The sequence below is a fragment of the Miscanthus floridulus genome, chromosome 10 (assembly GCF_019320115.1).
Source record: "Miscanthus floridulus cultivar M001 chromosome 10, ASM1932011v1, whole genome shotgun sequence".
In the NCBI taxonomy this organism is placed as follows: domain Eukaryota; kingdom Viridiplantae; phylum Streptophyta; class Magnoliopsida; order Poales; family Poaceae; genus Miscanthus; species Miscanthus floridulus.
Genome location: NC_089589.1, coordinates 3,152,973 through 3,179,159, shown reverse-complemented (window position 1 = coordinate 3,179,159; position 26,187 = coordinate 3,152,973). Strand labels below are relative to the sequence as shown.

The 26,187-nt window shown below is 46.4% G+C and overlaps 2 protein-coding genes across 14 annotated transcripts; both read left to right on the top strand.

Annotated features, from left to right (window-relative positions):
- Nucleotides 1–2,486: 2,486 nt before the first annotated feature.
- Nucleotides 2,487–10,540, top strand: LOC136486094 (putative disease resistance protein RGA3). Of its 10 annotated transcripts, XM_066482866.1 has the most exons (9): nt 2,487–2,595; nt 2,689–2,833; nt 2,988–3,076; nt 5,171–5,412; nt 5,525–5,729; nt 5,857–5,940; nt 6,069–6,155; nt 6,403–10,215; nt 10,398–10,540. In XM_066482866.1, exon 8 carries the CDS (start codon nt 6,440–6,442, stop codon nt 10,151–10,153), a length of 3,714 nt encoding a protein of 1,237 aa, XP_066338963.1. In that variant the 5' UTR covers nt 2,487–2,595; nt 2,689–2,833; nt 2,988–3,076; nt 5,171–5,412; nt 5,525–5,729; nt 5,857–5,940; nt 6,069–6,155; nt 6,403–6,439; the 3' UTR covers nt 10,154–10,215; nt 10,398–10,540. The 10 variants fall into 10 exon arrangements, with proteins under 10 accessions (XP_066338963.1, XP_066338972.1, XP_066338969.1 ...); XM_066482875.1 differs by lacking the exon at nt 2,487–2,595 and having other exon boundaries at nt 2,610–2,833; nt 2,992–3,076; nt 5,303–5,412; XM_066482872.1 differs by lacking the exon at nt 2,487–2,595 and having other exon boundaries at nt 2,610–2,833; nt 2,992–3,076; nt 5,297–5,412.
- Nucleotides 10,541–14,605: 4,065 nt separating this feature from the next.
- LOC136486093 (putative disease resistance protein RGA1) lies at nt 14,606–22,827 on the top strand. Of its 4 annotated transcripts, none has more exons than XR_010766662.1 (7): nt 14,606–14,784; nt 14,939–15,027; nt 17,144–17,277; nt 17,374–17,488; nt 17,620–17,703; nt 17,952–21,822; nt 22,005–22,826. XR_010766662.1 is itself a non-coding variant. In XM_066482864.1 (5 exons), the coding sequence occupies exon 5, from the start codon at nt 17,989–17,991 to the stop codon at nt 21,754–21,756; it is 3,768 nt and encodes a 1,255-aa protein (XP_066338961.1). In that variant the 5' UTR covers nt 14,606–14,784; nt 14,939–15,027; nt 17,144–17,277; nt 17,374–17,703; nt 17,952–17,988; the 3' UTR covers nt 21,757–22,827. The 4 variants fall into 4 exon arrangements, 1 of the variants encoding a protein (XP_066338961.1); XR_010766661.1 differs by having other exon boundaries at nt 17,617–17,703; XR_010766663.1 differs by having other exon boundaries at nt 14,943–15,027; nt 17,374–17,703.
- The last annotated feature ends 3,360 nt before the right edge of the window (nt 22,828–26,187 follow it).

Genomic DNA, 26,187 nt, shown 5'->3' with positions numbered 1-26,187 from the left:
TTTCATTTATGTCTGTTAATAATTCAACAAAATGATTTACTGTTCCTCTTTGGATATCATCTTTTTTGAACAACAGCGCAAGAAATATAACCACCAAAGGCTGTTAGACATGGAGATCGTCGCACTGCAATCGGAGCTCGCAAAATTCATCTTAGCCGAGGTATTGAAAAAAGATAGAGTATTTTCTATTGCACAATCCGTGAGGTACAAGGACCAGTATGGCCCAGAGCTCGCAAGATTATTATAAGAAGTCCGAGAAGCATGTGTGAAGTCCAAGAACATTTCTTTTTTATTTTTAGGGATCGAGATGTGGATAAGAACATTTGAATTGTAATTGTAATATTTGTAATGTTTAATATTGATGGACCTGTCGTCTACGTAGCGTATATAAAGCGAAACCCGATTCCACGAAAAAATATAAATTAAAATAAATTATAAAACGATAAAATACAAACATGCCATCACCGTCGATTAGCAACAAACCGGCAGTGTTGTCGTAACCGTCACTGTCGGCTCAACATTGCCGGCTTGAACCATGAACCGACACTGATAGTTACGACAACACTACCAGTTTGATTCATGAACCGACACTGATATTTACTACAACACTGCCGGTTTGATGCATGAACCGACAGTGTAGGCTTGCTCAACACTGCTGGCTTGAGCCAAGAACCGACACTCTTGAAGCAACCGTCACTGTCGGTTGGCACTACAAACCAGCAGTGTTGTTCAACTGTACACTGCCGGGTGGAGCCAGGAACCGACACTGTTCCTGTAGATCAGTGTCTGTTTTTAAGGACCGACAGTGATGTCAACTCCCCATCACTGCTGGTATGCCACTGTCGGTTCAAAATCCGACAATGAAGTGGGTTTTTGAACCGACAGTGATGTCCAAATCTGGAGTAGTGAGAGCGAGAGAAGATGCATGCATCGACTTGCTTGATTGGTTGCATCTTGCACGCCACTGCTTGGAGCCACAGGGGAGTAGCAAACTATTCGTCTCGGATGCCACCGTAGCGTCTCCATCGGCGGAAACTCGTCCGCCGGCGTGGGCACGGCAGGAGCCAGCAGGTCAATGCGTGCGGCCTGACCATGCCGGGCACTGTCCACAGCAGTATGCAAGCCTGCACGTGGAACGCCTCCGAATGTGGAAACTAAACAAGAAAACTAATTTAGAAAAAATATTTACTCCGCAGAAGAGAGACTTAATAAGGCCCCGTTCGCTGGTCTGAAACTTGGCTGTAACTAGCTGAAAAACACTGTTCCGGCTAAATTGTTGTAAGAGAAAAACACTGTTCCGACTGAAAAAAGAAGCCGAACAAGCTGAATATAAGGTAAGCCGAACATGGCATTAGATTGTATTTATTCTCGTACAATAGAGCAATTGGATAAAGAAGCGCTAGGTAGAGTTTTTATAATAAAAAATTAGCTGAATTAGTAGCATGTTTAGAGATAATCATTTAGACCAATATCATTGTATCAACTTCTTGTTCTTCTAAAACTAATTAGCAAATGTATCCATGAATTACAAAGGAACATAATACGTCTTTAAATAAAACTCGATGGTATCATTGGACGTGAGTTATTTTAGCTCATATAAGCATAGGTCATGTGTCCGGATCACATACGAAACATGAAGAGCATGAGAGCATTTTAGTAAGTAAAAGATGAATAGAAGAATCACTTTGGTTTTTAATATTATATTATTATCATTGATACGCATTAAGCATTAATTGGTGTATATAAGATCAGGTAATTACAGCGACCTTAGCCTCTTCACAAAGTTTATTTCACCATGCTCCTATGCGAGCACCTTTAGGAGTATAACATAACGGAACAAGTATATACATAATATTAGGAGGAAGCTCATTCATTTAGGTTTGAGTTCTCGACTTCATGTTGAAACTTGAATGCAGCACTCCACCTGGCGGCGAGAGCATGCAGCGGCAACAGCGACGGCACAGCAACCCAACAGTGGCCAGTGCGCGCAACCCGTTCGACGGTAGGTGCGCCATCTCGTCATCGCCGAAAAGCGTGTGCAATCTTGGCTCGCTGGTCTCCATGCACGGTACGTGCATTGCATCACAACTCCGCGGTAGCTTCCCGGAAGGTTCCACTTTGCTTGTTGGGCCCCTCCATCCTGTGGCATGAACCATTCATGGAAGACCACTTTTTTTCTCCAAGTTCTGGCAACCCCTGTTCGGCATGCACAATTGCACAACCGCACACTAGTACTATGCTCTTTCTTGGCACGCGTTTCCACCTCAAAGTCATTTTTTCTTTTCTTTTCACTCTATCTTTGCACTTCATCGAAGACTCCCTATTCGCTTGAACTTATTAGCCCGGCTTATCAATTATAATACAGTATTTTTCTCTCACAACAAATCAGTATCGGTCCATCACTCTCGGCTCTGCTTGTCTCTTTGTTCCCTAGAACAGTGCAGCACGTCAACTTTTGCAATGACAAACACCTTATTCCGGAATAATCATATTCCAATATTTTTAAGATAATGACAAACATCACAACTCCGCGGCAGCTTCCCGGAAGGTTCCTCTTTGCTTTAGGGAATCTATATATGCGATGCACTTTGCCGGGTAATTTACTTTAGCCGTCCACATCTGCTTTTGCTTGTACTCCTAGAGACGACTACACCTTGCTTTAGCAGTTGCTGCCCTCCCTTGCTTCAGAACCTAGCAGTGCAGAAGCAGAACCCTGCCCTCGACTCGAGGTCAGGAGATAAGTTGATGCGCCTGCGTTGTGCAAACCAAGGCCGGCGCCCAAACTTTCCGTCTTGCTGTACACACAAGCAACGGCAACACATCTGAGCTGCAGGTATTTTGCTCTACTACTCTGCCACCTCTTCGATCATTCAGTCGTCGACCACCCTATATATTTCCTTGTACTCCTTCGCCTGCTATATATACTTTCTGCTTGCACCTGTAATTTCTTGGGTAAATAACATGAGCTTTCTTCTAACTGGTCTCAGCTAGGTACTGAACTGAAGGCCGAACACTCCCTAGTCATAGATCATGGCAACTACAAGGATGCTGTCCTATTGATTCTTCTCTTCTTGTGGTATGTTCATCTTACCCTGGTTCACTGGTTTTCATGTTTCTTATCTCTATTCGACCGACTCAAGGGAGGAGGCTACCTTCCTTGGCTTAGGGGCACTAAAACTTGATCTGCTCTGAGGGCTCTTGTTTTGACACAACCTCTGGGTTTTCTCAAGCTTCTCAGGTTCTGCCAAGTGTACATGATATACATTCATCTCTGCTTTGCCGGGCAATTCAGAATTATATATAGATGTAATTTATGGGTTTTAAATTATTTTTCATAATAATAGATGTTTTAATTTAGTTGTAGATTTATGGGGAAATTTTAGTTTCTCTAATAATGACATAAGTGGATTTTTTTGAAGTGTCACCGGGGGACAATCCCCACTTGAATAGTTTTGATATAATGTCAACAGCCTCGTTTCTGGGGAACGAGGCAAAACCCTTTAGTCCGGTTAATTATCAAAAACCGGACTAAAACCATACAATGGCCCTAGCACAAGGGCGAGGTTGTGGCATATCCACTAATAAGGAAAATAAAACAACAACAACAAATGCCCCGGCCCTAGGGAACGGTGGCACAAACACAAAAATACCAGGAAGAAGAGAAAAGCAACACCACCATACCACCAAGGCACATGAGCTCTTAGGCGATGCCTCAGCGAGGTAAATGAATTCAAAACAAAATCATCATCGGCCAAGCAGGAGCTTAGCAAGGCTTTCGCCCAAGTCTGGTGCCGAGAAGAACTACACATTGACCTGGCTGACCAAGGAGAGAAGGTCGCAAGAGGTTCCTTAGCGACGACTTCAAGAAGGAAATCCACTCGAGGCCGATCGTTGTCGTTGGTCCAGCGTAGAGTTGGGCTGGCCAGAACCCCGACACGCATGGTATGGCGGGTGCACTGGGGGCGGGGCGCCGGCCGCCACCACATGGGGAAGGCAATATCGGGGCTCGTGGACACAACCGCGGCAGGTCATGGTGAGCTGCGCAGGGGGAGTGGCGTTGGCCACCGCAACATGGGGATGACGGATCCGGGCCCGGGGCGTCGGCACGCAGTGCGCCGCGCTGGGGATCAGTGGCGCCGGCCGCTGCCACACAAGGACAGCACATCCATTTCTGGGAAGTCCATAAAGGGGGCTTGGGGACATGACCGCGTCGACTCACGGTGCGCCGCAGGACGGAGGGGTGCCAGTGGCCACACAAGGGTGGAGTATCCAGGCCCGAGAAGCCTAGAAGAGGGGGGGCTTAGTATTGTGACCGTGGTGGGTCACGATGCTCCACGCTGGGGTTAGTGGCGCCGGCCGCCGCCACACGGGGATGGTGGACCGTGACCGGGAAGCTCAGAAGGGGGGCTCAGGGACGTGACCGCGTCGGCTCACGGTGCGACGCGCTGGAGGAGGTGCGTCGGCCGCCACACGTGGACAGCAGATCCAGGCCCAGGAAGCCTAGAATGGGGCTCAGTGACGCGACCGCGGGGGGTCACGGTGCGCCACGCTGGGGGTAGAGGCGCCGGCCATCGCCACACGAGGACGACAGATCCAGGCCCAGGGCGTTGGGTCGCGATGCACCACGTTGGAGGGAGGGCTGCCATCAGCCGCCACCACATGGGGATTCTGTTGAGAGAAATGAATGCTAAAAAGAAGAAGGTATCTCAAGAAAACAAATTAAGGGGAGAATGTTGGAATTAATTTATTTTCTTGAGATGAGAAAAAAAATAAATTGATTAGTGGATGCTATGCACTGGTTGATCCTTGAAGTTTCTAACAAAGTCCGAAGAAGTGAAACCAGACGCAAGTATGAGTTGAAAAGATGCAAGTCAAAAGCAAATTGAGTTTTGCTAGTTAAGAGGTGCTTGATACTACTAAAAGCTACTGGATTGTTCATGCACCATGAAATGTGATAGCCTTGAGCTGTGTATGTGTGTGAGAGAAGAGATAATGAAGATATTAGTTTGAAGAATAACACATCCCACTGATTTTGCCGTATTCAATTCCTAACACAAATGCCTGTATTTACCCATCCTTGACAAATTGACAATGTTTGAAAGCATAACATTTTGTTCGATATTTTGATTTGTTCCAAAACAGAGGGGTAAAATCTAATTTCTCCTTTCAGTTGTGTGGGTCCTCTACATTATTGTGACTATGGTCCATGTGGGTCCTTGAGCCCATTTGGCCATATAGATCTCTCCATGATTCCATCCATCATGCTTATCTCCTTGTTACGACTGGCCATGGTCAGCAGCAGTTGATAGCTTACCTTCACAAGGAAGCTGCCACAACTCACAATTAAGCAGAGGCAACCCCGGAAGCTTTGGTGTGTATACATAGCAAAGGCAGCGGATCCCTGAGCTCCAGGTATGTGTAGCATCCCATTTTATTTTGTTTCTTGCTCCGTGCACATCCATTCATTTCATCTCTGATACCTGCCTTAAGCTTTCTGCGCTACTCCTTGTGTCTTTGTTTCTAGCTGTTGATTAGTTCGCTACGAAGCATCACAAGCCAGCAGAAGATCCCAAGTACTCTCATCACTGGCCGTCAAGATCTAGGCTCCATCCCGCACTGTGCAACACAAATTTGGAGGTCTGGTACTCTGGTGCGCACGTTGTAGAGGAGAAAAAGGAAGACCACATTTGGAGATGTCATAGCAACAGCAGCAAATCCCTGAGCTCCAGGTATTTAGTTTATTTCTGATAAATAATATACATCCTATTTGATTTTCATGCTTGCTCTAGTCAAGAATTTGTTTATTTCGTCCCTGATGCCTGTACTTTTTCCATCACATAAATCTGTATACTAAAGGTACTTAATACTGGAGTACTCATCGGTCATGGATCATAATCTGGGCAAAGGACTGCTATTTATTTGTCAGTTCTAGAGGCAGTGGTATGTTAATGTTGGCATCGTTGAATAGTTCATGTTCATGTACTTTGTATCTTGTACTCTCCTATATCCTGCTCTCTAATTTTCGGACATAGATGACACTTCTTATGTCGAGTTCACTGTTATGTTAGAAGGAATTCTACATTGTTTGTAAAGGAGCACTTCAGCAACCCGAAGACCGAAAGGCGGGATGCGTACTTGAGCACCTGTTTACCCAGGTAAGATATCTCAAATATACCGGCTACTATTTCGTACACTTCTATCAGATTATTATTTGAATGAAATCTTCTCTGACATTGGCGTTGGTACTGTTCATGCATTAATGCAGCAGAAAAAACTAATACTCACATCACAGCACAATAGGAATGATGTAGTTTCATCATGCATGTGGAGCCATATTTGGTACAGCTCATTTTTTAATTCTGGCCTCATGTTTGGCTGCTCACTGCGAATTCATTTTTGCAGGAAATTAATATCTGGCACAGGAGAATCTATAAGAAAAATGACCGGGGTAGAAGCTGCTGCCATATCTGCTTTAGTATCTGGAACCTTGAAGGTTGTGGGCAACAAATTAGCTCCACTACTAATCAAAGAGTACAGCTGTATAGTGGGTGTCAAGGAAGATCTCCAGGAGCTCCATGATCTTGTTGAGGGGATCAACTTTTGGCTGGAAAAAACAGCAGAAAATTCTATTGGAAGTACACAATCATTTGCTTGGCTGAAAAAGTTGAAAGATATTTCTTATGATGTTGATGATGTTGTTGATGAGTTCCAGCTAAAGGCTGAAAAACATGACTCCAATGGTGACAGTGGTATTGTGTCCAAATACCTGTGCACAATACCAAAATCATTTGTTTTTCAATGCAACTCATCCAGCAAGATCAAGGCAATCAAGAAGAGATTTGCTGCAATCGTGAAGCAAAGAACTGACTACCTAGCAATAACAAATAGTGTGGATCCTCCTGTTCGACTTACGAACATGAGAACAAAGGATGTGACAACATTGCCTAATGTTGACGAGGCATTAGTAGTTGGAAGAGATAGAGATAAGCAGGAGATAATATCCATGCTTGAAGAGAATGATGATCAACAGAAAATTAAGATAGTTTCGGTCATCGGGCTTGGTGGGTCAGGGAAGACTACCTTGGCTAAACTGGTTTTCAATGATGGTAACATTATAGAGAGGCATTTATTTGAAGTTAGACTATGGGTTCATGTGTCAAAAGAATTTGTTGTCAATGATCTCATCAAAAAATTGTTTGAAGCTTTTTCTGACAATAATCCAGGAACCCATGCCTTGCCTTATATGAACCAAACTATCTCGGACAAGTTGAAGGGCAAAAGGTTTCTTCTTGTATTGGATGATGTTTGGACCAACTCACGAGATGAGTGGGAAGAATTCATGGTATGTCTAAAGGTTGGCGCACCTAAAAGCAGGATTTTACTTACTACTCGGAACAGAGAAGTTGCGGTAATAGTGGGATCCACCAACCAATTTTACTTACCATTCTTGTCTCCAGATGACAGCTGGAAACTATTCCAACAAAGCTTGGTAACACCTCCTACTGGTTGGGATTTTGAAGAGGTTGGGAAAGCGATTGTGGACAAATGTGGTGGGGTGCCACTAGCAATTAAAGTACTTGCAGGTGCTCTCCATGGGAAGGAGCGGATAGAAGAGTGGCAGGATGTGAGAGAGAAAAATTTATTGAATGTTGATGGTAAAGAAGATAGAGTAGCCTCATGCTTAAGGTTAAGCTATTCCCATCTGCCATTTAATCTCAAGCAGTGTTTTAAAATATGTTCATTGTTTCCTAAAGGTCATAGGATTGATATAGAACAATTGATTGACCTATGGATTGCTCATGATATGATCGCTGTAGAGGATGGTGTTGATTGCTTGGACTTGGAGGATGTTGGCCACAACCACTTTGAGTCTCTTCTGCAAGTGTATTTCCTACAAAACGTCGACGTAACAGCTGGGAGAATGACATGTGGGATGCATGATTTGGTTCATGATCTTGCCTTGTCCATCTTGGGTGATGAAATTTCACTTGACATGCCAAACGAGGCAAGCAGCAGTACCACAAAGAGCTATAGATATTTTTCTTTGATTAAACAGACAGAACATATGGCACCTAAATTTTTTTTTAGAAAAGCACGTGCTGTATATATGCCTAAGTATGAAGATTACATATATGCCATGGCATTGAAGCATGCAAAGCACTTGCGCAGTGTTACGGTGGGATATCTCAATGCAGAAGGAGCTAACACCATATCTCAAGTTAAGTATCTGAAATATCTTGCCGTTTCAGAACTAGATTGTGAAAAACTTCCTGAGACTATGTCAGATGTTTGGAGCCTGCAAGCACTTCATGTAGCACGCAGCTATTCACTTGTTGAGATACCCAAATCCATTTGTAAGATGAAAATGTTAAGAACACTAAACTTGTCGGACTGTACAAAGCTAAAGAGTTTGCCAGATTCTATTGGTGATTGTCATATGATTTCAAGTATTGATCTTTACAGTTGCATTAAGCTTACAGTGTTGCCAGACTCTATTGGTAAGTTGCAGAAGTTAAGAACATTGAACCTATCATTGTGTACAGAGCTGAAATGCTTGCCAGATTCCATTGGCAGAAACAAAATGCTAAGATTGTTGAGACTAGGGTACAGCAAAGTTGTGAGGCTACCATCAAGTATGACAAAACTGGAAAATCTGGAGTGTTTGGACCTTCATGACTGTCGTGAGCTAGTAGAGCTGCCTGAAGGCATCGGCAACTTGGATAAACTTCAAGTTTTGTACCTAAATTATTGTACAAAATTGGTAGGAATGCCTGTAGGCATTGGACAGCTCAGTCGACTACGAAAGTTGGGCTTATTTGCTATTGGTAAGGGAGAAAAGTTTGCGGGAATATCAGAGCTTGCAAATGTATCTAGGATTGGTGAGCAACTAACAATCAGAGGTATTCAACATGTGATGGATACGAATGATGCACACGTGGCATGCTTGAAACAGATGACAAACTTACAGAGGTTGTACCTAGAGTGGATGGCAGATTACACAAAAGAGGTAAACACTGAGTTGGAGCAGGCTGTCCTTGATGGTCTGGAACCACCACCTGGTATTAAAATGCTGGACATTCATGGGTATTCAGGTAGACAATATGCAGGGTGGATGCAAAGTCAAGTTGGTGGTGGAGTACAGGGCCCTTCTCCCTTCCCATTTTTGAGGGAGATGTGGCTATGTGATTTGCCGAACTTGAAGCATCTAGATGGGCTTGTCGAGCTACCTTGTTTGGAGGTGCTTTGGCTGGTAAGGATGCCTTCTCTTGAGAGCATAAGTGGAGGCCCATTTCCTTCACTGGTGAAGTTGGAGATGCGTGAACTGCCTCGTTTGAGAGAGGTGTGGATGGTACCAGAGACGACCATGCCCGATGTAGATGATGGGGGAGGCTGCTACAACTACAATTTAACACCTCACTTGGGACAAGTCCGAGTTGGTAGCTGCTTAACAGAGTTAGAGTTTAGTGATTGTCCTAAGTTGGAGGTGATGCCGCGCCTTCCTCCGTCGCTGCAGCGCTTGAGCTTGGAGGGCAGTGAGAAGGTGCTGCAGTCACCAGGCCAATGCCAGGTGTCTTCTTCGTCCCCCAGTTTTAACAAACTGAAGAAGCTTCTACTATGGAATGTGACAGGATTAGGATCTGGGCATGGGTGGGAACTGCTGCAACATATGGCGGCACTCGAGTCACTGGAGATTCGTGTCTTCTCTGGAGTGCAAACCGAGGTGCCTGAGAGCTTGTGGAGCCTCACATCCCTCCGGTCCCTGAAAGTGGACGGTTGGTCTAATATCCGCACGCTGCCCGAGTCGATGGGAAAACTCACATCCCTCCAGGAGCTCCTGATAGGATGGTGCGAAGCACTTCACCAGTTGCCCGACTGCCTCGGAGAACTCTGCTCTCTCCGCAAACTCGAGATTCATGATTTGAGGCGGCTGACTTGCCTTCCACAATCCATCTGCCGCCTCACCACCTCTCTTCAAGAGCTCACAATCCTCCACTGCCCGGGCATCAAATCCTTGCCGGAGGGGATAAAGGACCTCACGGCTCTGAAGCAATTGATGATCTCTTTCTGCCCTGATCTGGAGAGGCGCTGCAAGAGAGGAACAGGGGAGGACTGGCACCTCATCTCCAACATCCCTGATGTCGGTGTTGACTGATGAATGAGGTGTGGCCGTGTGGGGAGGATTTGGCCAGCGACTGCATGCTACTGCTTAATCGGGTGAGTTTGTTGTGCTATTTTTACCTGTATCTATGAGCAGTCCCCCTGTTTTCATGTGTACATTCACTTGAGAGCCAATTTCCTAATTATTATTTTTTATTAAAATGTGGTTTGATTTGTGGAATACTTTGGACGGGGATGTTGTTTTGACATTTATGGATTTGCCTATTGTTGCATTGCAGCCCACTGCACCTGGGAGCTGGGAGTCCTCGGTTTCAAATGATATGAATTCTCTACGCGCCTGTGTAGTGTAATGCTTCGATCTTCGTCACATAAGTATGGGATTTCACAGAAGAACAGACGTTTGTGTTCTGTTGTTCAGTTAACATGATGGGCCAGATTTGTCATTTGTCATTTGTCAAACTGATAACACACCTCACGTCCCTCAAGGAGCTCAGCATAGAAAATTGCCATGCGCTTGTCCAATTGCCCCAAGGTCTGGGAGAGCTCTGCTCTCTAAGCAAGTTGGACATTTGGCTCGTGCCTGGCCTGACTTGCCTTCCTCAATCCTTGCGCCGCCTCATGTCCCTACAGGAACTCGAGATTAGAGGGTGCATAGAGCTTGGCGAACTGCCCGAATGCCTGGGTGAGCTCCACGGCCTACGCACGTTAACTGTTTGGCGATTGGACAGCATGACCTGTCTTCCCCAATCTTTATGCCGCCTCGCCACCTCCCTTAAAGAGCTTCAGATCTTAGCTTGCCCAGGCCTCACATCATTGCCGGGGTGGATAAAGGGCCTCACCGCTCTGCGGCTATTGGACATCGAGTGGTGCCCCGATCTAGAGAGGCGCTGCGAGAGAGGAAAGGGGGAGGATTGGCACCTCATCTCCCACATCCCCCTCATCTACGGATTGGTTGGATAGGCAGATGATTAGGGGTCTGTCTGTCTGTTAGCGGTTCAGTTGGTGAGTTTATGAACCTCTAGCCTTGATTCATCCTTGTGCAGATTCAATGGTGAACCTATTTTTCTGATTCATCTAAATTCATTGTTGGTGTTCAAGGTACCTGTGCAGTTTGCTTCCCTGGGCGTGTACGAAGACCGTATTACTTATGGGTATCCAAATATCAACAGGATTGATTTGCAACGGCAATTTTGAGGTTATATATATATTTGTCAAGGACTCCAAGGACATGCTCGCTACATGGTGGTAACTGGCAGACATCCACTGTTGTTATTTGTCAAACCTGCACACCAATAGCCTCAACTGATTGCAGCAAGCAAAGCACATTTAAAACAGGTTATTTCTCATTCCATAATTTCCTTCTTTTCTTTTTTGGAATATACAAAAGCATCCTTGTACATGCACACAAATGGTCCTAACTTATAGCGGGTGCATGTGTGAGTAGGCTAAAATGCTGAATTGAACTCTGGTTTCAAGTACATGCACATAGATGGTCCTAATTAACTCCTGATGTGATGTTTGAATGTGTCACAATCTTCTGTTGTCAAATTTATTCTGGAGAATGCTTCACATGACACAGTTGTGTGCTAGTTGTCATGCTTAGAAAAGGAATATTGAGCAGTTTTCATGTTTAGAAAAGGAACATTGAAAAAAAAAGTTATCATATTTAGAAAAAAGAATATAAAGCAGTTCTAATCTGTAAGCACTACATGTAGTTATGATTGGTTTGCTTCAGTAATGGCTTTGCAGCTGATGGAGATGCTACCAAAAAAAAAAAAGACAAAATTTTGCAGTGCTTCGTTTCTTGAATAATTTGAATGAGGATGTAGTTTTGACTTTTAGGTACTTCCCTATTATTGCAGGGACACTGCACTTGGCTATCCTTGGTTAGCCTCAGTCAAGGTGGAAGGCCTGCATGCATGGGTGAAAAAAGCAAATGAACATCTGAGGCTATAAGATATAAACAAATTCGTTTCAGTATTTCTGCTCTTGGAACCCATGCAAGGAGGACCATTTATACGAAGTCGATATATATATATATATCAAAGTAAGCAGGCCAAAAGGCTACGGCCTAAGGGGGCATCCTCGAGCTCTGCTTTGCCATGAAGAAATGCGTTACTTACTTACTCTGCACTACTTGCATGTTGCCTGTACTCATGCCAGCGGCTGCAAATTTCCTTTGCTACTTACCTGAGCCGTGAAGTAAAAAGTAAATTGTTGCACTGCGCCGTCTATTCTCCACGATGCGTGGAGCATTCAGTTGTATTAAGCGGACGACTCTGCTTTGTCGACACACCCAGCGTTTTGACTTTTGATCAGAATATGCAGCGTTTGTTTTGATCTCCTTTACATATCAAAAATTCTGTTCTACTGTACAGTTAATATGTGGAGCTACTGCGAGTGATGCACGATGCGTTTTTCTTCCTTGCATGATTTCAGCCTTGTATCTTGAGTCTGACTCTGCTTGTCCTGGCATGATTTCAATCAGGTCCACCCGCAGTCTCGTTTGTTTTTTATGCATTTTGGTGTCTAGGACTGTAGTCTGTAGGTGCACGGCATTATGGAGCGCTGCATTGTCATTAGTAAACGTTTTTCGAAACAAAGTCATTTGTCAAACTGATAACACCTTTGCAGGCTTGCACAAAGTATGCACTGTGCTACTAGCTGCTAGCGGACACCTTGGAAATATTCCAGCGCCATGGAAGTGGGAGGGAACCGCTGCCTGCCTGGCTATGGCGTGGCCCCCTGCCGCTGGGTCTGCACGTGCGCATGGTGACGCGGCCGCAGCGGGCAACGGAAGTGCGCGCGGGCCGTGCTGAGCACTCCACCCGGCGGCGAGAGCATGCAGCGGCAACGGCGGCGGCACAGCAACCCGACAGTAGCCAGTGCGCGCAACCCGTTCGACGGTAGGTGCGCCATCTCGTCATCGCCGAAAGCAGCAGCCTTCAGTGTTGCTTTGACATCCAACAAAGCAAAGCGTGTGCAATCTTGGCTCGCTGGTCTCAATGCACGGTACATGCATTGCATAACAAGCAATGTTTTAAATAGCAGGCTAAGGTGTTTAGCGGTATATCTCTAAAACAGCTAATAGCGGAGCTATATCAGGCTATAGCGGAATATAGCGGCTAAATTATACATGAACTCAAATAGCGGCACCCTACCTCAAAAGGCTATAGCGGGCTATAGCGATGGCTATAGCGGGAGATTTTAAACTATGATCACAACTCCGCGGCAGCTTCCCGGAAGGTTCCCCTTTGCTTGTTGGGCCCCTCCATCCTGTGGCATGAACCATTCATGGAAGACCACATTTTTTTCTCCAAGTTCTGGCAACCCCTGTTCGGCATGCACACTTGCACAACTGCACGCGTTTCCAGCTCAAAGTCCTTTTTTTCTTTTCACACTATCTTGGCACTTCACCAAAGACTCAGAGTCGGTCAATCACTCTTGGCTCTGCTTCTCTCTTTATTCCGTAGAACAGTGCAGCACGTCAACTTTTGCAATGACAACACTTTACTCTGTTATAATTATATTCCGATATTTTTTTAAATAATGGAAGAAATATACGGTTTCATACTCACTCATAAGTGAGGATTTCATACTACATTATTACAAAAAAGTTCTCACACTCATGTTTGAAGTTGACTCACAAAAATGAGAACAATTCAGTTCACAATCCTAGACATAACGGGTTATCCATAGAGGCAGGAAAAAAAGCTAAGGCCGATGTCTTCAAGGTCTGACAAATCTTGTCATGTATTATTTCTTTTTGTCACTTCGCTGCAACGGACCCTAAAACCAGAACCAATGTGTTCCCATAAATAAGACGTGCAAAAACATTTTTAGACTACACTTGTCAAAAACACTATTATTTCTAGTGAGCCTGACCAATAGAAGGGCAGCTGCCTCAGCTAGTAATAACAAACTTAAATGTTTTTCACACTGCTTATACCAATTCCGACATATTGTAACCTCTCTAGTAGAAATCCTGCCTCTTATCAGGCCCTTGCATAAAAGTTTTAAAGTCAGACACTCAGGTGTCTATACAAGTATATAAGCTTAAAACACATAAACCTTTGCTTCCTAATCAAAGGGCAGTCACACGACGTGAGGCACCTACCTGGATTGATGTTACGTTCAGACCACGCAATAGTTTACAAGCTCTTATGATGAGAGATCCAATTACAACAGTGTGAAGATTGACAAGCGCTCATGGCTAAATTTTAGAAACGACAGCGTTGACTCTCTTTGTATCCTTCGATAAATAAAATTGGGTCTTGAGTTGTTTTGTCTTAAATTTCTTTGTTTGTCTTAAAGTGTTGGGTTGTAAAAAAAAGTTGGTTCGTTCCTCTTTAATATAAAGGGATAAAAGCCAGAAACTTCTTTTTATTATCTACTAAAAAAAAGGTGTTCCAGTGATATGACTTTGCCGGGTAATTTACTTTAGCCGTCGACATCTGCTTTTGCTTGTACTCCTAGAGACGACTACACCTTGCTTTAGCAGTTGCTACCCTCCCTTACTTTAGAACCTAGCAGTGCAGAAGCAGAACCCTGCCCTCGAGGTCTCAGGAGATAAGTTGATGCGCCTGCGTTGTGCAAACCAAGGCCGGCGCCCAAACTTTCCGTCTTGCTGTACACACAAGCAACGGCAACACATCTGAGCTCCAGGTATTTTGCTCTACTACTCTGCCACCTCTTCGATCATTCAGTCGTCGTCCACCCTATATATTTCCTTGTACTCCTTCGCCTGCTATATATACTTTCTGCTTGCACCTGTAATTTCTTGGGTAAATAACATGAGCTTTCTTCTAACTGGTCTCAGCTAGGTACTGAACTGAAGGCCGAACACTCCCTAGTCATAGATCATTGCAACTACAAGGATGCTGTCCTATTGATTCTTCTCTACTTGTGGTATGTTCATCTTACCCTGGTTCACTGGTTTTCATGTTTCTTATTTCTATTCGACCGACTCGAGGGAGGAGGCTACCTTCCTTGGCTTAGGGGCACTAAAACTTGATCTGCTCTGAGGGCTCTTGTTTTGACACATCCTCTGGGTTTTCTCAAGCTTCTCAGGTTCTGCCAAGTGTACATGATATACATTCATCTCTGCTTTGCCGGGTAATTTAGAATTATATATAGATGTAATTTATGGGTTTTAAATTATTTTTCATAATAATAGATGTTTTAATTTAGTTGTAGATTTAAGGGGAAATTTTAGTTTCTCTAATAATGACATAAGAGGATTTTTTTGAAGTGTCACGGGGGGGGGGGGGACAATCCCCACTTGAATAGTTTTGATATATTGTCAACAGCCTCGTTTCTAGGGAACGAGGCAAAACCCTTTCGTCCGGTTAATTATCGAAAACCAGACTAAAACCATACAACGGCCCTAGCACAAGGGCGAGGTTGTGGCATATCCACTAATAAGGAAAATAAAACAACAACAACAACAACAACAACAACAAATGCTCCTGCCCCAGGGAACGGTGGCACAAACACAAAAATACCAGGAAGAAGAGAAAAGCAACACCACCATTACCACCAAGGCACATGAGCTCTTAGGCGATGCCTCAGCGAGGTAAATGAATTCAAAACATAATCATCATCGGCCAAGCAGGAGCTTAGCAAGGCTTTCGCCCAAGTCTTGTGCCGAGGAGAACTACACATTGACCTGGCTGACCGAGGAGAGAAGGCCACAAGAGGTTCCTTAGCGACGACTTCAAGAAGGAAATCCACTCGAGGGCGATCGTCGTCGTTGGTCCAGCGTAGAGCTGGGCTGGCCAGAACCCCGACACGCATGGTATGGCGAGTGCACTAGGGGCGGGGGCGTCGGCCGCCGACACATGGGGAAGGCAATGTCGGGGCTCGTGGACACAACCGCGGCAGGTCATGGTGCGCTGCGCAGGGGGAGTGGCGTCGGCCGCTGCAACATGGGGACGACAGATCTGGGCCCGGGGCGTTGGCACGTGGTGCGCTGTGCTGGGGGATCAGTGGCACCGGCCGCCGCCACACAAGGACAGCAGATCCATTTCTGGGAAGTCCAGAAAGGGGGCTCGAGGACATGATCGTGTCGACTCACAGTGCGCCGCAGGAGGGAGGGGTGCCGGTGGCCACACGAGGGTGGAGTATCTAGGCCCGAGAAGCCTAGAAGAGGGGGGCTTAGTATTGTGACCGTGGTGGGTCACGATGCGCCACGCTGGGGTTAGTGGCACCGGCCGCCGCCACACGGGGATGGCGGACCATGACCGGGAAGCTTAGAAGGGGGGCTCAGGGACGTGACCACGTCGACTCACGGTGCGCCGCGCTAGAGGAGGTGCGTCGGCCGCCACACGTGGACGGCAGATCCAGGCCCAAGAAGCCTAGAATGGGGCTCAGTGACGCGACTACGGGGGGTCACGGTGCGCCACGCTGGGGGTTGAGGCGCCGGCCATCGCCACATGAGGACGATAGATCCAGGCCCAAGGCATTGGGTCGCGATGCACCACGTTGGAGGGAGGGCCGCCACCAGCCGCCGCCACACGGGGATTCTGTTGAGAGAAATGATTGCTAGAAAGAAGAAGATATCTTAAGAAAACAAATTAAGGGGAGAATGTTGTAATTAATTTATTTTCTTGAGATGAGAAAAAATAAATTGATTAGTGGATGCTATACACTGGTTGATCTTTGAAGTTTCTAACAAAGTCCGAAGAAGTGAAACTAGACGCAAGTATGAGTTGAAAAGATGCAAGTCAAAAGCAAATTGAGTTTTGCTAGTCAAGAGGTGCTTGATACTACTAAAAGCTACTGGATTGTTCATGCACCATGAAATGTGATAGCCTTGAGCTGTGTATGTGTGTGAGAGAAGAGATAATGAAGATATTAGTTTGAAGAATAACACGTCCCACTGATTTTGCCGTATTCAATTCCTAACACAAATGCCTGTATTTACCCATCCTTGACAAATTGACAAGGTTTGAAAGCATAACATTTTGTTCGATATTTTGATTTGTTCCAAAACGGAGGGGTAAAATCTAATTTCTCCTTTCAGTTGTGTGGGTCCTCTACATTATTGTGACTATGGTCCATGTGGGTCTGGTACTCTGGTGCGCACGTTGCAGAGGAGAAAAAAGAAGGCCACATTTGGAGATGGCATAGCAACAGCAGCAAATCCCTTAGCTCCAGGTATTTAGTTTATTTCTGATAAATAATATACATCCTATTTGATTTTCATGCTTGCTCTAGTCAAGAATTTGTTTATTTTGTCTCTGATGCCTGTAGTTTTTCCGGCACATAAATCTGTATACTAAAGGTACTTAATACTGGAGCACTCATCAGTCATAGATCATAATCTGGGCAAAGGACTGCTATTTATTTGTCAGTTCTAGAGGCAGTGGTATGTTAATGTTGGCATCGTTGAATAGTTCATGTTCATGTACTTTGTATCTTGTACTCTCCTATATCCTGCTCTCTAATTTTCGGACATAGAAGACACTTCTTATGTCGAGTTCACTGTTATGTTAGAAGGAATTCTACATTGTTTGTAAAGGAGCACTTCAGCAACACGAAGACCGAAAGGCGGGATGCGTACTTGAGCACCTGTTTACCCAGGTAAGATATCTCAAATATACCGGCTACTATTTTGTACACTTCTATCAGATTATTATTTGAATGAAATCTTCTCTGACATTGGCATTGGTACTGTTCATGCATTAATTCAGCAGAAAAAAACTAATACTCACATCAAAGCACAATAGGAATGATGTAGTTTCATCATGCATGTGGAGCCATATTTGGTACAGCTTATTTTTGAATTCTGGCCTCATGTTTGGCTGCTCACTGCGAATTCATTTTTGCAGGAAATTAATATTTGGCACAGGAGAATCTATAAGAAAAATGACCGGGGTAGAAGCTGCTGCCATATCTGCTTTAGTATCTGGAACCTTGAAGGTTGTGGGCAATAAATTAGCTCCACTACTAATCAAAGAGTACAGCTCTATAGTGGGTGTCAAGGAAGATCTCCACGAGCTCCATGATCTTGTTGAGGGGATCAACTTTTGGCTCGAAAAAACAGCAGAAAATTCTATTGGAAGTACACAATCATTTGCTTGGCTGAAAAAGTTGAAAGATATTTCTTATGATGTTGATGATGTTGTTGATGAGTTCCAGCTAAAGGCTGAAAAACATGACTCCAATGGTGACAGTGGTATTGTGTCCAAATACCTGTGCACAATACCAAAATCATTTGTTTTTCAATGCAACTCAGCCAACAAGATCAAGGCAATCAAGAAGAGATTTGCTGCAATCGTGAAGCAAAGAACTGACTACCTAGCAATAACAAATAGTGTGGATCCTCCTGTTCGACTTACGAACATGAGAACAAAGGAGGTGACATCATTGCCTAATGTTGACGAGGCATTAGTAGTTGGAAGAGATAAAGATAAGCAGGAGATAATATCCATGCTTGAAGAGAATGGTGATCAACAGAAAATTAAGATAGTTTCGGTCATCGGGCTTGGTGGGTCAGGGAAGACTACCTTGGCTAAACTGGTTTTCAATGATGGTAACATTATAGAGAGGCATTTATTTGAAGTTAGACTATGGGTTCATGTGTCAAAAGAATTTGTTGTCAATGATCTCATCAAAAAATTGTTTGAAGCTTTTTCTGACAATAATCCAGGAACCCATGCCTTGCCTTATATGAACCAAACTATCTCGGACAAGTTGAAGGGCAAAAGGTTTCTTCTTGTATTGGATGATGTTTGGACCAACTCACGAGATGAGTGGGAAGAATTCATGGTATGTCTAAAGGTTGGCGCACCTAAAAGCAGGATTTTACTTACTACTCGGAACAGAGAAGTTGCGGTAATAGTGGGATCCACCAACCAATTTTACTTACCATTCTTGTCTCCAGATGACAGCTGGAAACTATTCCAACAAAGCTTGGTAACACCTCCTACTGGTTGGGATTTTGAAGAGGTTGGGAAAGCGATTGTGGACAAATGTGGTGGGGTGCCACTAGCAATTAAAGTACTTGCAGGTGCTCTCCATGGGAAGGAGCGGATAGAAGAGTGGCAGGATGTGAGAGAGAGAAATTTATTGAATGTTGATGGTAAAGAAGATAGAGTAGCTGCATGCTTAAGGTTAAGCTATTCCCATCTGCCATTTAATCTCAAGCAGTGTTTTAAAATATGTTCATTGTTTCCTAAAGGTCATAGGATTGATAAAGAGCAATTGATTGACCTATGGATTGCTCATGATATGATCGCCGTAGAGGATGGTGTTGATTGCTTGGACTTGGAGCATGTTGGCCATAACCACTTTGAGTCTCTTATGCAAGTGTATTTCCTACAAAATGTCAGGGAAATAGATGGGAGAGTGACATGTGGGATGCATGATTTGGTTCATGATCTTGCCTTGTCCATCTTGGGTGATGAAATTTCACTTGACATGCCAAACGAGGCAAGCAGCAGTACCACAAAGAGCTATAGATATTTTTCTTTGATTAAACAGACAGAACATATGGCACCTAAATTTTTTTTTAGAAAAGCACGTGCTGTATATATGCGTAAGTATGAACATTACATATATGCCATGGCATTGAAGCATGCAAAGCACTTGCGCAGTGTTATGGCGGGATATCTCAATGCAGAAGGAGCTAACACCATATCTCAAGTTAAGTATCTGAAATATCTTGCCGTTTCAGAACTAGATTGTGAAAAACTTCCTGAGACTTTGTCAGATGTTTGGAGCCTGCAAGCACTTCATGTAACACGAAGCTATTCACTTCTCGAGATACCCAAATCCATTTGTAAGATGAAAATGTTAAGAACACTAAGCTTGTCGAACTGTATAAAGCTAAAGAGTTTGCCAGATTCTATTGGTGATTGTCATATGATTTCAAGTATTGATCTTTGCAGTTGCAGTAAGCTTACAGTGTTGCCAGACTCTTTTGGTAAGTTGCAGAAGTTAAGAACATTGAACCTATCACGGTGTAGAGAGCTGAAATGCTTGCCAGATTCCATCGGCAGAAACAAAATGCTAAGATTGTTGAGACTAAGTTCCAGCAAAATTGAGAGGCTACCATCAAGTATGACAAAACTGGAAAATCTGGAGTGTTTGGACCTTCAGGATTGTTGTGAGCTAGTAGAGCTGCCTGAAGGCATCGGCAACTTGGATAAGCTTCAAGTTTTGAACCTAAATTATTGTACAAAATTGGTAGGAATGCCTGTAGGCATTGGACAGCTCAGTCGACTACAAAAGTTGGGCTTATTTGCTATTGGTAAGGGAGAAAAGTTTGCTGGAATGTCAGAGCTTGCAAATGTATCTAGGTTTGGTGAGGAACTAACAATCATAGGTATTCAACATGTGATCGATACTAATGATGCACACGTGGTATGCTTGAAACAGAAGACAAACTTACAGAGGTTGGGCCTAGAGTGGATGGCAGATTACACAAAAGAGGTAAACACTGAGTTGGAGCAGGCTGTCCTTGATGGTCTGGAACCACCACCTGGTATTAAAATGCTGTTCATTCATGGGTATTCAGGTAGGCAATATGCAGGGTGGATGCAAAATCAAGTTGGTGGTGGAGTACAGGGCCCTGCTCCCTTCCCATTTTTGAGGGTGATGTTGCTATGTGATTTGCCGAACTTGAAGCATCTAGATGGGCTTGTCGAGCTACCTTGTTTGGAGGAGCTTTGGCTGCTAAGGATGCCTTCTCTTGAGAGCATAAGTGGAGGCCCATTTCCTTCGCTGGTGAAGTTGAAGATGGATTATCTGTATTGTCTGGGAGAGGTGTGGATGGTAACAGAGACGACCATGCCCGATGTAGAAGATGGGGGAGGCTGCTACAATTTAACACCTCACTTGGGACAAGTCCGAGTTGGTAGCTGCTTAACAGAGTTAGAGATCAATTGTTGTCCAAAGTTGGAGGTGATGCCGCGCCTTCCTCCGTCGCTGCAGCGCTTGATCTTGCAGGGCAGTGAGCAGGTGCTGCAGTCACCAGGCCAATGCCAGGGGTCTTCTTCGTCCCCCAGTTTTAACAAACTGAAGAAGCTTCAACTCAGGAATGTGACAGGATTAGGATCTGGGCATGGGTGGGAACTGCTGCAACACATGACGGCACTCGAGTCATTGGAGATTATTTTCTTCTCTGGAGTGCAAACCGAGCTGCCTGAGAGCTTGTGGAGCCTCACATCCCTGAAAGTGTACGGCTGGTCTAATATCCGCATGCTACCCGAGTCGCTAGGGAAACTCCGGTCTCTACAGAAGTTGACCATCAAATTCTGCGATAGCCTGATCAGCCTCCCCCAATCAATGGGAAAACTCACATCCCTCCAGTTGCTCAAGATAGGATGGTGCGAAGCACTTCACCAGTTGCCCGACTGCTTTGGAGAACTCTGCTCTCTACGCAAACTCAAGATTATAGGCTTGCCAGAGCAGACTTGCCTTCCACAATCCATCTGCCGCCTCACCACCTCTCTTCAAGGGCTCATAATCCATGACTGCCCGGGCATCAAATCCTTGCCGGAGGGGATAAAGGTCCTCACGGCTCTGAAGCAATTGATGATCTGTTTGTGCCCTGATCTGGAGAGGCGCTGCAAGAGAGGAACAGGGGAGGATTGGCACCTCATCTCCCACATCCCTGATGTCTGGTTTTGACGGATGAATGAGGTGTGGCCGTGTGGGGAGGATTTGGCCAGCGACTGCATGCTACTGCTTAATCGGGTGAGTTTGTTGTGCTATTTTTACCTGTATCTATGAGCAGTCCCCCTGTTTTCATGTGTACATTCACTAGAGAGCCAATTTCCTAATTATTATTTTTTATTAAAATGTGGTTTGATTTGTGGAATACTTTGGACGAGGATGTAGTTTTGACATTTATGGATTTGCCTATTATTGCATTGCAGCCCACTGCACCTGGGAGCTGGGAGTCCTTGGTTTCAAATGATATGAATTCTCTACGCGCCTGTGTAGTGTAATGCTTCGATGTTCGTCACATAGGAGTATGGGATTTCACAGAAGAACAGACGTTTGTGTTCTGTTGTTCAGTTAACATGATGGGCCTGCTTTGTCGTCTCGTCAGTCACAGTTCTTGGCAGCCAGAAGCTGAGGTAGCGCGCAGCCAGTGAGGTGGAACTATATATATTGCGACTTGCGAGTGATGCGCGATGATGGGTTTTTCTTCTGTGGCACTGTCAGTGCGAATGTGATGGAAATATGCTGAAGCAACCTACAAATATTGCAACTTAGGAGCAAGATGGCAAATCGTATGACTGTGGTTTGGGAGTTGCATGGCCTGTCCTGATCAGAATACAGGTGTAGATGTGATGATTTGGAAATGCTTTTGTGACAGTTTGAAACCGTAAAATTTCTTGTGTTGGAGGACGCTTCTGATGATGGTGTTGCGCACTGCATCTTGCTTGCTGCTATGGCCTATGGTGGAGATCGAACGCATGCTTTAATGCCAGATTGCATTACAGGGTACAGAAATCACATGAGTTGCGCCTGGGCCGGGCAGGAGGTAGTCTCCGGTGGCTTTCCGGCCGGTTCTTTCCTCTTCCCTGGTGTGTGAAACAGTCAGCAGTGCGCAGCCACCCGTCAGACAAATCTGTTAGATAATCTGCTGCTCCACTGTGTGAACGCACGGTAGGGAAAGACGACGTCGAAAAGGCTCCCTGCTGTGGTACTGTAGCCACAGCAGGGGCAGGCGCCGAACGGTTCTTCTGCCGCACTATAGCCAAAGTCAACCCTGCTATCACATCTAGTCACTGTAGCAGCATGGCAGCTGTAATAGGGTTAGATGGGTAGAGTTGTATATATAGTTTGCTACTGCAACTCAGTAAAGAGAGCGAGTTCAGTCAGAGCTCCGGCCAACGTTGGTGCTTGTGCTGAGTGTGTGTGCTCTGTTCTCCCTCCCTTCTTCTACATCTAGCCATAGTGGGTGGTCCGACAACGATAGTCGTGATTGGCAACGTCGGTGAGTGGTCGACTCACCCGTGCCGAAGATCCTGTGGGCTAACAAGTGGTATCAAAGCCGTACAAGCGTCGTTGCCAAACTAACCGCTGGCGATGACGGACGGTTTGGAGATGGGCGACAGCAGCGGCGCTGCTGTGGTTGTCCAGCCACGACAGGAGGTCGTTGTGTGCACGGTACGGGAGTTTAGCGGCACCAGTTGGCCGACGCTGACTCGCACCAACTATGGCGAGTGGTCGGTGACCAAGAAGGTAAAGCTCAGAGCCCGACGGCTCTAGAATGCTTTGACAAGTGCATTGACAACGAAGAAGACGACATGTCAGCGTTGGAGGCTATCCTCGTTGCTGTACCGGTGGAGTACAGGGAGCCGTTGGGGGCGAAAAGTTCTGCTAAGGGGGCGTGGAGGGCCATTGCGGTGATGCGCGTCGGTTCCAACCATGCAAAGAAGGTGACGGCCCAACTTCTGAAGCAAGAGTACGCCAACCTCAAGTTCAAGGATGGTGAATCGGTGGAGGACTTCTCCCTCCGCCTGCAGACGCTCATCAGCAAGCTGAGGAGCCATGGCGTCACCAACGACGAAGAGGAGGCGGTCTCCAAGTACCTCCACTCCGTGCCGATGAAGTACATCCAGATCGCTCTCTCCAGAGAGACGATGCAGGACTTATCCACCCTCACCATTGAAGATGTGACAGGCCATCTGCGGGTGGTGGACGAGCGCATGGAGCAGGCCACAGCAACGAAGGACAACGGCAAGTTGCTGCTGACATAGGAGGAGTGGGCTGCCCGGAGGAACTCTGGGGTAGCCTTCTCCAGCCACGGTGGCGATGGCAAACACCGCGGCAAGGCTTCTTCGGAGAAGAAGAAGAAGGTTGACCCAAACATCTGTCAGCGCTGCGGGAAGACGGGTCATTGGGCAAAGGAGTGTCTAAATCGCAAACAGGAGAAGAAGGCTGAGGCTCATCTGGCGCAGACTGATGATGATGATGAGGCCACTATCATGATGGCGACGTTCTGTACACTGCACGACATTGAGGCCGAGGAGAAGGGAGAGGTGATGACAGTGGAAGGGTCTGGGAAGGCCCTGAAGGTTGTCAACCTCGACGAACCACGCGCCCAAGTCCACCTCGGACGTGTGGGCGGCGAGCAGGAGCAGCGGTGGTATCTGGACTCCGGCGCCAGCAATCACATGACCGGCTCCAAGGCAGCCTTCTCCGAGCTCGACGACGACGTGACCGACACGGTGAAGTTTGGTGACGGCTCAAGGGTGACGATCCGAGGGCATGGCACCATCATCTTCAGGTGCCAGAACGGCGAGCACTGCACGCTAACGGATGTATATTACATCTCGCAGCTGCGTTCAAGCATCATCGGCATTGGCTAGCTAGATGAGCGTGGTAGCAAGGTACTGATCAAGGACAGTGTCCTTAGGATCAGAGACTGAGAGTAGCGCCTTCTTGCCAAGGTGAAGAGGTCCCGGAACCGGCTATACCTGCTCGACTTGAAGGTGGAGCAGCCGGTGTGCCTGGCAGCACGGCACAATGAGGAGCCGTGGCAGTGGCATGCCCGGTTTGGCCATCTCAGCTTCGACGTGCTTAGTCTGCTGGGCAAGATGGTCCGAGGGCTGCCTCACATCGAGCACGTAGGCGAGCTATGTGACAGCTGCCTGGTCGAGAAGCAGAGGAGGCTGTCATTCCCAAAGGCGGCCAAGTATCGCGCGATGGACGCTCTTGAGCTCGTCCACGGTGATCTCTGCAGGCCAATCACGCCAGCCACAAACGGTGGTCGGTGGTACTTCCTCCTGCTCGTGGATGATTGCAGTCGCTATATATGGCTGCAACTCCTGACGAGCAAGGACGAGGCGACGGCGGTGATCAAGAAGTTCAAGGCGCGCACAGAGGCGGAGAGCGGCAAGAAGTTGCGCGTGCTGTGGACTGATCAGTGTGGCGAATTCACTTTGGTGGAGTTCGCTACGTACTACGCGGATCAAGGTGTGGTGCGACACCACACCGCGCCGTACTCACCATAGCAGAATGGCGTGGTGGAGCGGCGAAACCGGACGATGGTCAGCATGGCTCGATCCATGATGAAGGCCAAGGGCATGCCAGTAAGGTTCTGTGGTGAGGCGGTGACCACGGTGGTGTTCATCCTAAACCGCGCGTCCACCAAGGCCCTAAAGGGCAAGATGCCGTTCGAAGCTTGGTATGGGCGCAAGCCGAGCGTGTCCTTTCTCCGGACATTCGGCTACATCAGCCATGTCAGGAAGACGCAGCCGGTCCTCACCAAGCTGGAGGACAGGGGCACACTGATGGTGTTCCTAGGCTACACGGAAGGTACCAAGGCATACCAGCTCTACGACCCACGTAGAGGCAAGGTGCTTGTCTCACGTGACGTCGTGTTCGACGAGAAGGCAGCCTAGGACTAGAACAGTCTGGGCACGAGGGAAGCTGGCCGCTTAACCAGCACCTTCGTCATCGAGCACTTGGTCATCCACGGTGGTGGAGATGCTGGAGATGAGGTGCAGACTACTCCAGCAACAGAGCTGAGCACTCCGGGAGGGGTGTCGAGCACTCTGGGAGGGGTGCCAAGCACTCCAGAAGTGGAGCCAAGCGGTCCTACAGTGGTGTCGACCACTCTAGGATGGGTGTTGAACACTCCCATAGTGTCGACTACTCCTGCAGTGGTGCCGACCACTCCAAGACTGGTGCCAAGCACTCCAGGAGGGGTGTCGACCACTCCAGGAGTGGTGACGAGCAGTCCAGGAGTAGTGTCGAGCACTACATCCGGGGTGCCGAGCACTCCAGGTGCTGTGCCGATCACTTTGATGGAACAGGGAACTCCATCAACTCTAATCTAGATCGCCTCACCTCCAAGTGACATCACTGAGTTCGTGGATGCCTTCCATGACGGTAAGGAGGTGTGATTCCGTAGGCTAGACGATATCGTCGGCAGCACAGGGCCCTTAGGCCTAGCGGGTAGGCTGCTCAATGACCTAGAGCTGCTTCTTGTCAGTGCAGAGGAACCACCCACGTTCGTGCTGGCCGAGTGCGATGCAAATTGGCGACATGCGATGCTAGAGGAGATGAAGGCGATCGAGGAAAATGAGACTTGGGAGCTCG

Coding starts and splice junctions, on each gene's coding strand:
- LOC136486093 (XM_066482864.1), top strand. CDS start 17,989: ATGACCGGGGTAGAAGCTGCTGCCATATCTGCTTTAGTATCTGGAACC.
- LOC136486094 (XM_066482866.1), top strand. CDS start 6,440: ATGACCGGGGTAGAAGCTGCTGCCATATCTGCTTTAGTATCTGGAACC.